Raw genomic sequence first — 14,757 nt, forward strand, 5'->3', positions numbered from 1 at the left:
GTGTGTGTGTGTGTGTGTGTGTGTGTGTGTGTGTGTGTGTGTGTGTGTGTAAAAAAAAACTTAAAATAGCATAATGCAAAGTATTTATTTATCAATAATGTAAAAATAAGCATTATATTCTTTACCAATCAGAATTCTATCTATCTGTCTATCAAAATAGACAGATAAAAAAGCATAATTTAATCAGAATCAGAATCAGAATCAGCTTTATTGCCAGGCATGTTTCACATGCGAGGAATTTGTTTTAGTGACATAATCTCCACAGTGTAACAGAATGACATATGTAGTATAGATTAAATTGTATGTACACATATACAGGTGTGAAATGTGCAGTTAAAATAAACATATGAAATATACATATGCAAATAAGTATACAAAATATACAATTTGTTTGTACACATGTGCAATTGTGAAATGTGCAGTTGAAGTAAACATAAACATTCAGACAATATGTATGCATGTATGTACAGAGTGCAAGTATGAAATGTGCAAATTGAGGTATACATAGTGCAAATATTATGTGTTGTGTGTTCCATGGTGTTAATTGTTCATCAGGTGGATTACTTGAGGGAAGAAACTGTTCCTATGTTTGGTCGTTCTGGAGCTCAGGGCTCTGTAGGGCCGACCAGATGGCAACAGTTCAAAGAGGGAGTGTGCTGGATGTTAGGGGTCCAGGGTGATTTTCTTTGCTCTTTTGCTCACTCTGGAGGAGTACAGGTCTTGAAGAGTGGGGAGAGTTGTGCCAATGATTCGCTCAGCAGTCCGGACTACCCTCTGTAGTCTTCTGAGGTCGAATTTGGTGGCTGAGCTGACCCAAACAGTTACCGAGGTGCAGAGGATGGATTCGATCATGGCAGTGTAAAACTGTTTCAGCAAATCCTGTGGCAGGTTGAACTTCTTCAGCTGACGAAGGAAGTACAACCTCTGCTGAGCCTTTTCCACAATGGAGTCAATGTGAATGTCCCACTTCAGGTCCTGGGAGATTGTGGTTCCCAGGAATCTGAATGACTCCACTGCTGTGACAATGCTGTCCATGATGGTTAGTGGGGGAAGAGCAGGGGGTTTCTCCTGAAGTCCACTATCAACTCCACTGTCTTGAGCGTGTTCAGCTCCAGGTTGTTAAGGCTGCACCAGACAGCCAGCCGCTCAACCTCCAGTCTGTAAGCAGACTCGTCACCGTCCTGGATGAGGCCGATCAGTGTGGTGTCGTCTGCAAACTTCAGGAGCTTGACAGAGGGGTCATTAGAGGTGCAGTCATTCGTGTACAGGGAGAAGAGTAGTGGGGAGAGAACACAGCCCTGGGAGGCGCCAGTGCTGATGGTGCGGGTGCTTGATTTGAGTTTCCCCAGTCGCACTAGCTGCTGCCTGTCTGTCAGAAAGCTGGTGATCCACTGACAGACAGAGGAGGGTACGGAGAGCTGGGTTAATTTGGGCTGTAGGAGTGATGGGATGATGGTGTTGAAAGCAGAGCTGAAGTCCACAAACAGGATCCTTACATAAGTCCCTGGTCTGTCCAGATGCTGCAGAACATAATGCAGTCCCATATTGACTGCATCATTTACAGACCTGTTTGCTCTGTAGACAAACTGCAGGGGGTCCAGTAAGGGTCCAGTGATGTTCATCAGATAAGCCAAAATCAGTCTTTCAAATAATTTCATGACCACAGATGTTAGAGCCACAGTCGGTCATTAAGTCCGGTGATTTTGGGTTTCTTTGGAATGGGGAAGATGGTGGAGCTTTTGAAGCATGAGGGTACTTCACACAGCTCCAGTGACGTGTTGAATATCCGTGTGAAGATGGGGGACAGCTGATCAGCACAGGCTTTCAGACAGACTGGTGAAACACTATCTGGGCCTGGAGCCTTTCTTCTCTTGGTCTTCCTGAAGACCTGACACACATCATCTTCACTGAAATGGATTGAAGGTGTGACTGATTCGGGGGTTACAGAAGGTGAGAATTGGGATTTTTCAAACTTACAGTAGAACTCATTCAGGTCGTCATTCAGGTCGATTCACCACAGTTCTGGGGGATGGTGTCGTGTAGTTGGTGATGGCTTTTAAACCTTTCCACACTGAAGCTGAGTCATTGGTGGAAAAGTGAATACGTAATTTTTCGGAATAATTCCTCTTTGCCACTCTGATCTCCTTTTCCAGTGTGTATTTGGCCTGTTTGTATAAGACTCTATCCCCAGTTCTGTGAGCATCCACTTTGGCCTGGCGGAGCTGGCTGAGTTTCGCAGTGAACCATGGCTTGTTATTGTTGTAGGTTAAGTGAGTTCTGGTAGGAATACACAGATCCTCACAAAAACTGATGTATGATGTTACAGTCTCTGTGAGCTCGTCCAGGTCGGAGGCAGCAGCTTCAAAAACAGTCCAATCCGTGAGAGCGAAACAGGCTTGTAGATCCTGCTCTGCTTCCTTAGTCCATCTTCTTACAGTCCTTGATACAGGTTACTTTATTTAATTATTGTTATTCTATTTAATACTTAGAATCACAACCCACCCTTATGGTCATTATACTAAAGAACAATTAAATTATGTATAGCTTCAGCATCAACAGGTCAACAGAATAAGTATAGAAAAAAATGAATAAGTATATAAATATTTAGATTAAGAGTATTAAGACGTGATGATTGTGAATTGTGTCCTTGTGCAATTGTGCATTCACACACTGCAGCCACAGTCCTGGGGATGATAAGGGAGGGGAACATGAGGGTATTTGTTTACCTGAGCAGAGAAGGAGGTGGAGAGGACGGTGTGTGGGAGGAAGGGGGCGTCTATTTGGGCATAAACACTACTGCCATAATTCAACAATCTCACTAATTCAACACTATAGGATTTTACATCGACCTTTGGTTATTTAAACGCTTATTGTATGTTTTATAGGTACTTCATTTCTGTTAGTGTTTATTCAATACTGGGTGTTCACTCAAGAATATTTTTACCTGTGCATGAGTAGGTTTAAGTTTGACTAACTGCTGGGTGACATCCTATCTTGTTTACTTTAGCTCCAGTTAAGATTGTGCGCTCCAGCTGTGTTTAGTAAATGTAAGAAGTGTCGCGAGCTCGCAAGGTGTGTTCAACTTGTCCGGGAAAACTTGTTCTGTACGTTTTAAAATATCCCAAACGGCCACCTGTAAAGTCGTTTTTGATCAGTTTTAACGTTGTTTACCGGACAACCATGTCTTAACGAAAGTCTCGAACCTGTACATGGGATTTTGCCTCAGAGACGAGAGTGTGCGGTTGATGGAGTCCGGCGCGTGCGATGAAGCGAGTCTCCGCGCGCTCTTTCGCGCGTGCGACCTCGACAATTCGGGTCTTATTGAGAAATGGGAGTTTGAGCAGATGTGTTCGGAGCTGCGCGTGCACTCGGCGGATATCGACGACATATTTACTAAACTGGACACGAACCAGGACGGAGCGATAAATATGAACGAGTTCATCCACGGGTTTCAGACCGCAACCAGACTGTCCAGTGACGGAGGGACGAGCGAGCGGGTGAAGTGCGCGGAGCCTTTCACACAGGCCTGGGAGGAGTTCAGGACTCGCCTCGGGGAACTGAACAAGTTTATCCCACGGTGAGGACCTGCAACTATTATTCACTAAAGTACTAAAGAATCACATTCACTGCTTATTGCACAATCATTCTGTCTAACTGGCCAGATACAGAAACCCATTAACACATTAAACACTTTACCCTTAATGTTAAATCATGAGTGAATTCACCTCTATTGTATTGTACCTCTATGTAGGTATTGTAATTTAACCCTGTAGGTAAATTCATGTTATATGAATTTATGGATATGGATATAAAACTTAGTAGAAGTTAATTCAACACAGTAGACAACAATTCATTCACTTAATTCACCTTAATGATGTAAATAGACTAGTTGCTATTCAAACTCCAAGGGTTATTTTAGTCAACATTCAAGTAATTATATCCAACTTTGTAAGAGTTCATTAAACAATGTAGGTGTTATTCAGCGTTATAAGTGTTATATGACTTTTGTAGGCATTATTCAACATTCTGAGTGTCAGTTAATCATTGGAGGTGTTATTGAGCATGACAAGAGATCAGTTTTCTCTGTTAACACAGTAAAGTATATGTTATGTACACTAACTAAATTATAAAAATATCATATAGAGTATAGAATAATGATTTGTTAAATGGAAAATGTTTGTTAATGGAAATGAATATTCGGGTGACCAAAGAAATGTTTTGTTTAACTAGAAGTATTTGTTTTGCTCAAAATATATATCGCTAGTAGTATACACTATTTGAACGACCGACCTGTGTCAGTCTAATCAGAGCTTTAACATCTTATACATATATATATATATATATATATATATATATATATATATATATATATATATATATATATATATATGTATAATTATCTCATCTCTTTTATAAACTTTATATTATAGAAAGTAATACCTAATAAGTAGCAAGTCTCTATCAAGGGTGTGATAACTTATGTAATAAAGTCATAAGAAAGTCTGTTGAATCACACCTGTTTGCTTAATGAGTAAGGAAATTTAGCCAGCCACATGCTTTACATTTTATGATAAACATGTTTACTTTTCATTTCTGGGATGTAGGATGTTTTACAATAATTTATGCCAAAGGTTGCACTTTTGGTTTTACTTTTCCTTAATGCAAAAGGACTATTTTGGCACTTTTACTAAGTGACTAACTTTTACTGTTGGTAAATTGCTCTGGGGAAAAATAATGTTAATAAAACACTTAGGAACGTGGAAGCATTTGGACAGAAACAGTATCTGGCCACATAACACCACCTCATTGTTGATTATTTTATTGTACCAGTGCATCCCAATGTGTTTTCTTCTTTATCTGTCTCAGCTTTGTGTGCTCGATTTGAAAAATCCCAAATCCTCGAGCTGAGCTAAATCTGTTTTTCAACAATTACTTTCTTCCAGAGTTTCTTTCCAAGTGACTGGTGATGGTAATCAAAATGCTATCAACAAAAAAATTCTGCAGTCTTTATTTATGTTTTTACTATTTTTACGTTTGTGCCGCAATCATGAAAATATGGTCCTTCTTGTCCTAAAATAATGCATAAGTCATTATTTACAGTGTTCAGTATTTATGTCTTGAAGCTATTTTGCGGACATTTTTTATTCTCTACATAACACTTCTGTTTATCCACCGCATTTATGATTTGCTTTAGTGTGTAAAGTTCAGTGTGTAAGTGTTTGGAGAGCTAACACTCATCTACACGAGTGCACTAATGTTTTCCAGTGGCATTATGAAAGGTTATACCCAGTGCTGTGTTAGTCTATAGGAAATTCTTTCCAGTTTAATCTGCTTCTATATTGCAGAATTGGAACTGATGTAGACCAGGAACCACAGGGGTGATAGGCCCAGTACATAGTTTATGTTTTTTGTTTTGTTTTGTTTTGTTTTGTTTTGGATAAAGCGATCTTTCAAGACATACAGTAGTGTACAGTACACACTAAAACACACTCAGTGTATTTGTGTTTAGAGCAACTAAATCCAAAAATATTTGAATGGGGTAAAACTGCCTAATGGCCAAAGAGTTTATCTTCGTTAAGCTAATATAAAAGTTTTTTTTAATTACATTTGCCTCACTCCACCAGGGTTTGGCTCCCATAAACAGAGTTGCATGTTCTTCTTGTGCTTCATGGGTTTACTCTTGGTACTCCAGCTTCCTCCGCCAGTCCAATGACAGTCTTTGTAAGCTGATTGGCATACAGTATGTAAATTCTCCATAGTCTGCGTTGGCACCTCGCCCTGCCTTGTACACTGATTCTCCTGGGATATTCTCCAGGCTTCTTTCACCATGTGTAGAAAAAGCGGTTCAGAATACAGATGGATGGATGGATGGACGATATTGGCCGATACTCAGGATTTCCCTTTAACTATGGGAAGAGAAAAACTTGTATCGTGCCCTCTCTACTTTCATTGTGTGTTAGAATTGTAATGCATTCTGTCATTCTTAATAGTAATTTTTCACTTTAGAGTCATTATTTTTTATATATATATTTTTACATCTTCAGTAGGCTCCACAACCCTAATGATGTCAGATAATGTTTACGCATATTAATCATTTTCTTCCATCGCTTTGTGTGTGCAGAATCGATCAGGTTTCGACTCTGTACCAGAACATCAGTCTGACGGACACCAGGATGATCCCTCAATATGAGAAAGTCCTTCTAAACTTCAGCAGTGAGATCAAACTCCAGAATAAAGAGATGGAGCGCCTGGCTCTGGCTGTCAAAAGGTACGCACACATACAAATGTCACTACCATTAGATAATCAGCTCAAACTTGACATTTCTGCAGTGTGGTGGTAAAATTTAGTGTAACTTTATTTGTATTTGCAGGGCTCAGGACCAGGCTGCCATTCAGCTGAGTGCTATGGAGGAGGAGATGGACCAGCGCATTCACACAACCGAGAAAAACACACGCATGGAGGTCGGTACAGCGTCACCATCCCCTCCAAAAAAAAAAAAAATCCAGCCTTTAATGGGTTTAAGTTCAAGTAATGTGCTTGTGTGCTGCAGTTTACTCAAATATGAGGAAGTTGTTAAAAAACACACCAAATGAACACCAAATGATCACATAATCATTAATCTATAACTCTGAAATACGTCCAAATACGTCCCACAAATCCAAAACGTTTCCCTTTCACTATATGAGCTTTAGCAGGACATATTAGCATAGCATTGTGAATAGGTAAACATTTTATTTAATGATCCTGCTCTGATCTTTGTGTTTATGTTGAATCTAACTTTATAATGTGAGACTATTTGTGTTGTTTCCATGGATCCTCTATTTGGCATGTTATATAACATAACAACTAAATGAACACAGTTGATTTCATGAACTTATTCTGCTCTGGTTAGGTAAATACTTCTATCATGTGAGTTTTATGGATGAACTCCAGATCTTTATTTATCTACGGGCGTAGCAGTTTTCAGGGCTGAGAAGCGTTGGTTGAGTCGCGTCTGCTCGCGTCCTTAACCCTGTTTTTAATCTTTACTTTCTGTTCCTGGTACATCTCTTATCAGCTGGCCCAAGTTTTTGAAACATTTCTAACTTACTTATGACTGTACAGTACCTGCTCTGTCTGCCAAAGGCTTGTCAGTTACTTGAGACAGTATGTACGAGTTATCAAAGTACTGTTTATTAGGTTACATGTTTTTTTTTTCTTCCCTAAATGTATTACATACTTTATAGTGATCCAGTAACATTGGGTACAGTACGTCATGGGAAAAAGTTCAAACAAACAGCTGATAATGTGATATTTATATCATGAGCCATGTTCCAGCAGCGCAAGCAGTTTATTTCTCTCTGAAGTTCTAGATAAATTTATGGAAACTTATGAAAAGGTTTATTTTGAGTGTTTTTTTTCCTCCAGTGTCCTTCACACATGGAACAGATCACATCCAATATTTGTACTGAATAAAGCACACTCTATTTCAGTCATCTAATCACGTCCAATTTGGTGTACTTTTTTTTGTGTGTGTGTGTTTTAACGGAGAGTGAAAAGATGAGTTGAAAAGGTGAATGTATATAAAACTCTCTGTTGTTCTGTTTCCTTTAGGAGTTTAAGAAGGCAGAGGCAGCACTGAGCATCATGAAAGAACAGTATGAAGCTCAGCTGAGTGAGTTACGGCAGAAGGTCCTCACCCTGCAGATGGTGAGATTTTGTTTCATGACCATCAATAAATTCAGTTTATTCTCCATTTGCTGCTGAATACTGGATTCTGATTGGTCAGAAGGCATTGGTTCATTTTCTATCACAGCAGCTACTATGAATGTGTTTATTCGAATGCATTATTGTTTCTGTTTTAAAACCTACACATGGCAGACGGTGGTCTTTATGTGAATGTATAATTTGTGAAAGGATTCGCCAGCTTTTGTCTTCGTAACAGAGGTTTTCGATCAAGCAGCTTTTTTGTCTAAAAGTAAAAGATGACCCATGATGAACAAAAAAAAAGGATTTTGTGAGGTTAGACAATGTTAAATGTTAAATTCCCCTATGATGGAATAAATGTTCTAACTTTTCATACAACGTCACATATAAAAATAAAATATATAAAATATTGCAAATGCTATAAACATTTTATTTCCTCTTTAATAGAGAACCACACATTTTAGTATAGCATTTTATTTCATTCCTGCCTGGAATGCAACTCTACAGTATCTCAAGACTGTGTGAGAAAATGGTCATACAATACAATACAAATGAGCTTTTATTAACCAAATCATTTGCGCTTGACAGTATTTGAAAATGTGTCACAGATACACGATAGTTTAACAGCGCGCCTTGATCTTCGTGTCACTGTTACCATGCTCCTGTTATGTCATATCGAATGTCATGAACAAGGAACCTGCTGATGTTTGGTCTCTTTCACAGTTTGAAGACCAGAACAAGGGCACCGGCCTCAGAGAAGAAAACGTAGCACTGAAGCGAAAGAATAATGAGCTGACCCTGGTATGACAAGATTTTTACTTTAACCTGGTGTATAGTTTGCAGTTAAACAGTTAAAGCCATTTGTGTGTTTATTTCTTCATGAACATGGGATCCTGCTTACATGTGTTTATGAGTCATAGTTACTAAAGGAAGTAAATAAACACAGGTTAAAAAAAATGTGCATAAAAATGGACACAGGCCCACCTTGCTTAATAATCACTGGTGAGAATGCTTTAATTCGAATGAAGACCCATACACATATATACAAACACTTTTATTTTTTTTATTTTCTTTCCCTTTACTCCATTTTCTACCCTATAATTTGCATAGTTTCTAGGGCTGAGTGTAAATTTGATACCAGACGTGAAGCCTTTCCTTTGTGTTACGGCTCATTCAGCTTCCAGATCCACATCAGGTCTTAATTCACTTTTCTCACAGCATGTCCTTGTTGTTTAGTAGAAACTGATTAGGAACTGAAGACATTCGAACCCTGCAGTGATGAACAATCCATATTCAGTGTCAGTGGTTTGGATTTCTTCAAATTACAACCAATTTACATTAATGTGAGTTGACAGGCAACAGGATTAACAAGGTGTATTTTTATTAGTCAGTGAAGTCTGTCAGGGTTTTTGTGAACACACTGTTCATCTATAACTATTGGTGACTTACGTGAAATTCAAACCTAAAAAAAAAAACATAAACAAAACATAAAAAACTACTTTTGCACCTTGTTGACAAGGAAGATTCTCACCACCCTGCCATCCTGCTGCTGATTATTTCCCTATAACAGTGTTTTATTCCTTACTTTATTCTTACACTCTGCAGTGTAGTGAGATTATAAAACCAGGGCTGTGATACATTTGTTTAGTTATCGTAGTTATCTAAAGTAGTTTTTACTGTCACAGCAAAACCAGAAGCTGAAGCAGGATCTGCTGGAGTCACTAACCAATATAGCTTTGCTGCAAAGTGAGCTGGACTCCCTCAAGAGTGATATTACAGACCAGAGCATCAATCTCGAGCGGTAAGAGCTCTTTTTTGTTCTTTTTTTCATGGGATTGTGTGGATGGGGCCGTCTGGAGACCGTCACGCCTTCTTTGATGCGCTGTTGCGTCAGTCAGCTTTGTGGTCGTGTCTTAATCAGCAATCATTTGAAGGAAAAAAAATTTACATTTACATTTACATTATTTGAGGATGAGGTTCACTTCTGAGTCTGGTTCCTCTCACAGTTTCTTCCTTATATCATCTCAGGGAGTTTTTCCTGCCAGCATCACCTCAGGCTTGATCATTATGGATAGATGTTACAGATATCTAGTAACTTAATTTTAAACTTCAGCAAATTTATTCTGTTTCTATACTTAAGTGCAGCTTCTTTGAGACAGCGTGAATTGTTAAAAGTACTATAAGATCTCTTTCAATAACTAGCGATATTAGGTAATATTCATGCCGGTACAGGTCTAGAACTTCGGTAAACCTTTACATCAAACATCAGAATGAGGAAGAGAATTACTGGGGTTTCCTGGGATTTGGGATTTTGATGTGAGATGTCAGAGGAGAAATACCAGACTGATTTAACCTGACAGGAAAGCTACAGTAACTAAATAAGCACTCTTTACAACCGTGGTGAGCAGAAAAGCATCACACAAATACTGTAAACAACACATCGAGGTGGATGGACTACAACAACAGAAGATCATATAACATTCCGAAATCACAAGATCACCGACGCTTGACGTGAACATTAACAAAGTGGATATGGCGAAGTATTGAAGTGTAGGTCTAGAATGTAATATTCAATTCAATTCAATTCAAGTTTATTTGTATAGCGCTTTTTACAATAGACATTGTCTCAAAGCAGCTTTACAGAACATAAACACAGAGCAGAAGGTAAACATAATTAATGATAAAGGAATTAACGAATAATAAAAGAAATAAGAATTAACAGAATAAAAATTCTAGATTATTATTAGATGTATATAGTTCACAGTGTGTATGTATTTATTCCCCTATGAGCAAGTCTGAGATGACTCAGGCAGCAGTGGCAAGGAAAAACTCCCTTAAATTGGTAGAGGAAGAAACCTTGAGAGGAACCGGACTCAAGGGGGAACCCATCCTCATATGGGTGACACTGGGGGTGTGATTGTAATATACAGTCAGTTAAATGTTGTATTGGTGTAAGGATCATGGACTTCTGATCTCCTGAGTACCACAGAGTCTAACTGGAGATGTCTCAGGATTCTTAGAGTCGGCCTCGGCTCAGTGGACGTCCAAAGGCTTCGTCCCACAGAGGACGTATGTAGTAATACGTATGTTAATACGTAATACGTATTTTAAGCTCATGGTATCTTAAGTATGTAACCTAGTGAAGCAGCATTAATGTATTCAGTGTTAGAGATTTAAGCACTTATGTACGTCGCTCTGGATAAGGGCGTCTGCCAAATGCTGTAAATGTAAATGTAAATGTATGTAACAGGGGTTGGAGGAGAGTGTAAGGGTGGTGTTGTGTTACTGTATCTGTACTAGTTCTTAGGTAAACTCTGAGGGATGGGTGAATGAGTCACACACACACACACACACACACACACACACACACACACACACACACACACACACACACACACACACACACACAAAGCCTTGATACACACGTATGGACACTGATCCTTTCACGCACTATCAGTTTCTGGCCACTCCCATAGCTATTTACTCTTCTAGCATCATAAGAGCAGGATATCCTGGAGTGACGCCACACACCTAAGGAATTTCGTGACCTTGTTGCTCAGCAACTAAGCCGGAGACCTATCTGAATGAATGCTTCAGTGGGTCTGTGGTGTTCACTGTTTTCGTGTGTTTACTGTTTAAAAACACTACTTCAGTCATTTATGGGCAGTTACCATGGACAAGAATTTTAATGTAAGCTCTATTGTTTACTCGAAACCTAACTTCTAAGGGACGGATACTGAACCCTATAAAATTTTATAATATGACACTATAGTGTATGTTTGGTAGTCTGGGGAAAACCAGTCAGTCCCGACAACATTATCCCATACCCGGACCTTAACATACTTTGACATGTGCAATGTGGAAATGCTTGTATTTACTTTTATTCATGTCTAGGCTGTAATCCAGCAAAGATCACATTGGTAAGAAGCCAGTTTAACAAACATGGTAGTAAAAACAGTCAGTCTGCCTAAATATGTCAGCAAAACGATTTCCTCCCAGATTGAATGTCACAAGTTGTTGGAGAGTTGCACGGCGTCGAAAATAATCGGCTATCGACTATCGGTTCCTGCAGTGTTTGTTTAACAGAGATCGTGCACATTAATAAACATCGCTGTAAATGCGTCAGCGTCCGATTCATTTCATCTGTAGATTTACAATGCCAAGCTTAAAATAAATTATTAACATTATGTCATGTAAAATTTGGAATATTAAACATTTGACATTAAAAATTTTATTCTTTTAATTCATTTTTGCGAGTAATCAGATTTAACTATACATATTTTCCACTTTATTTCAGGAGAGTGAACAGTGCCACGTACGTCAGGCTATGGCCGAGAAATGAGAGACAAGCTCATGTCGGTTTCTTATGTAGTTTAATCCAACTTTCTAACACAGGTGTAACACAGACTAAAAGGTCACTCTGTTCACTTCCTCCTTCTGCTCTATTCATGTGCAGTCAGATGGAAACGTCTATGCTGACCAAATTCTTCCCCCTGAAAAAGAAGTCTTAACTCGAAAACGGAACTTTTCCAGCTTACCTTACAAAGACCTTTCCCACCTAAAGCTTTATTAAATCTCCCAGAAGACTTTCAGAATTTCGCGTTACCTGTTTTTCTGTTCACAAGGAAGCGTGTGGAAATGCCTGGTTATTGAACATAGGCTACTGATACGGTGGATAGTTGATGGAAGCTGTAATTTGGATATTATCCTAGTAGTAGCTGTAATTTTTTAATGAGATCATTTCTTTGTGCAGAGATGAAGCCCTAATGAGGTCTTTTTCTGAGGATAGGGACAACCTGGAGAGGCAAGTTGAGTTTCTTCAGTAAGTATAAGAACGATTTGTGAATTGATTTTTTCCAGCATACAACATAAGGCACACTGTTTTTTGTTTATTTTCTGTTCTGGCCTTTAGGTTAGCTAACAGGAAGCTTCACGACACCAACGATGGTCTACGTATGACTCTGGAGAACAGACAAAGCAAGAACGGGAATCAGGTACAGTATATGCTTGAATATGAACAGTTGATCTCTGTAAACAAATGTTGTGCCTTAGCAGAAACTAAAGTCAGTTTGAAGATGGATTTAGATTTACACTCGAACAATGACCTGCTCTAATCTCACTGAGGGGGTTGGGATTAGTGTGGCACTAAAAGCAGACTAAAACATTAGAATAATGTTTGCAGGGAGGATGTGGACGGTCTCCTTCAAGTACCATCAGTGGGACGAAGAGCATGTGCGAGAGGTATGTCAGGTGGTATGTCATGTCACATGTGGAATTGTATATAAAATGTAAATATATATATATATAAAATAATGCAATACATTCATAACACAAAACATTCATATTACACGGAAATATTACCATAAACGTTGAGGTACTTTGTTACTCGCACATTTGTTGTTGCTGTTATTACCAAGAACAGCATGTTGTACTTTATTCGGAACAAAACAACACAAACAAACAGTATGGTTACTGTTACATTTCCTCTGGGATCAATAACGTATCCATCCATCCATCCATCCATTCATCCATTTTGTATGAGAAAGAAAACTGGAGACTTCTTCCAAAAAAAAAAAGTTAAACAACCAGCTCATTAGAGAAATCCAGGGTAAAAACGTTTAATTTTTTTTTATCTGAATAAATTGTACGCGTAGCCCGAATAAGTCTCTGTAAAAGGGTTCCCTGTATAGAAATGAACCCGTATTTAATATTTGAAACATTTCAAACCTACGATTTGAATTGAGGATGAAGTACCTTCGGCGCTGCTGTTACTGAAATTTAACCTACACCTTTAGAACAATCAGATCCGAGAATACGGGAATGTTTGAAAATGTCAGTATTAATGCATGTTAAAATAGTTCAATGTGTATAGATTGTGTACTAGCTACTAATAATACAGAACTCTAAGCACGTTACAGTAAATAACACCTAGTACCTTGCACATGCACAATAGCGTACAGAACAAAACTACATGATACAGCAGGTATCCATCTAGAACCATGAAAAGTATAAATGGTTGTTTTTGCTTCATCAAAGTATTTCTGTGGCTCAGCAGGTGCTACAGGGACGACGGTTATGAGCAGCTGCGGATAGCCGAGTACCTGCAGACTCCAAGCAGAGACTCTTTGGCTCTGGCGCTGTGTGATCCCATGTGCAAACACAGAAGCTGTGAGGTGGACAGCCTGGACGAGAGCTGTGTGGACAGTGGCATGTCCACTCTGCGCTCCAACAACGGCTACGACTCGGAGCAGGAGGGCACCGGTCACTCGCATGACGCTCTCATGGCTAACTTCAGCTGCTCAGGAGACACCTCAGACACAGAGGTGAGAGAACACACACACACACACACACACACGGACGGACACAAACACACACGGACGGACACACACACCGATACAATATTTCACACAGGTATTATAACAGACAAAATGTGTATGGAAAAAAAGAAAATCCAGAATCACTTTCTTTCTCTGCACTTTAAATAGAACAACAACCTCTAATCAAAATAGATGATGAGCTCATTTATGAGTTGCTCAGGAGCTTCTGGTTACACAACTCCAACTGACTGTATATGACTGTAGAAAGGACATTATCTATAATAACACTCTCCTGAGTTCATGATACCTTATATTCACACTTTCTGGTGTCACTTAAATGAGGATGGGTTCTCTTTTGAGTCTGGTTCCTCTTAAGGATTCTCAAAGTGGCACTTTGTTGAAGGTTCCATAAAGGAATGTTATACAAATACAACTGAACGAATAATTCAGGCATATCGTTTGCACAAGCTTCCCTTACTTTATATACCATCATGTATTAGATGTAGTAAAACACTAAAAATAGGGTATTGTTATAGAAAAAACTGCTGGTGCTGGTGATGTTGTGTTCATAACGTTTCATGATCAGAACCTCCTGACTCTCCTGACCTGAACTTACCTTGTGCATGTGTGTTCTTGTGTTTGTACTGTAGGTGCCGGATGTACGGGACAAGACAGGATATGAATCAGACAGCGAGTCTATCATGGACATGACTTCAAATCCAGGCGACACAAAAGACGTCAGCGCTTCGGGGA

The 14,757-nt window shown here is 39.0% G+C and overlaps 1 protein-coding gene across 3 annotated transcripts in view; it reads left to right on the plus strand.

The window, feature by feature from the left end:
* The first annotated feature begins 2,268 nt into the window (after positions 1-2,268).
* The window catches only part of rasef (RAS and EF-hand domain containing), an 18,254-nt gene continuing 5,765 nt past the window's right edge, over positions 2,269-14,757 (plus strand). Inside the window, exons 1-11 of one of the 3 annotated variants that reach the window (XM_027167249.2) lie at positions 2,269-3,577; positions 6,122-6,268; positions 6,372-6,462; positions 7,595-7,690; positions 8,411-8,488; positions 9,373-9,488; positions 12,441-12,491; positions 12,600-12,681; positions 12,870-12,928; positions 13,740-14,010; positions 14,655-14,757. The exon at positions 14,655-14,757 is cut by the window's right edge and continues 29 nt beyond it. In XM_027167249.2, the coding sequence (XP_027023050.1) occupies positions 3,210-3,577; positions 6,122-6,268; positions 6,372-6,462; positions 7,595-7,690; positions 8,411-8,488; positions 9,373-9,488; positions 12,441-12,491; positions 12,600-12,681; positions 12,870-12,928; positions 13,740-14,010; positions 14,655-14,757 (1,462 nt within the window). In that variant the 5' untranslated portion in view covers positions 2,269-3,209. Of the gene's footprint in view, positions 3,578-6,121; positions 6,269-6,371; positions 6,463-7,594; positions 7,691-8,410; positions 8,489-9,372; positions 9,489-12,440; positions 12,510-12,599; positions 12,682-12,869; positions 12,929-13,739; positions 14,011-14,654 lie in introns of all 3 variants that reach the window. The other 2 variants (XM_027167247.2, XM_027167248.2) reach the window with 2 other exon arrangements.

This window comes from Tachysurus fulvidraco, chromosome 14, assembly GCF_022655615.1.
Source record: "Tachysurus fulvidraco isolate hzauxx_2018 chromosome 14, HZAU_PFXX_2.0, whole genome shotgun sequence".
Classification (NCBI taxonomy): Eukaryota; Metazoa; Chordata; class Actinopteri; order Siluriformes; family Bagridae; genus Tachysurus; species Tachysurus fulvidraco.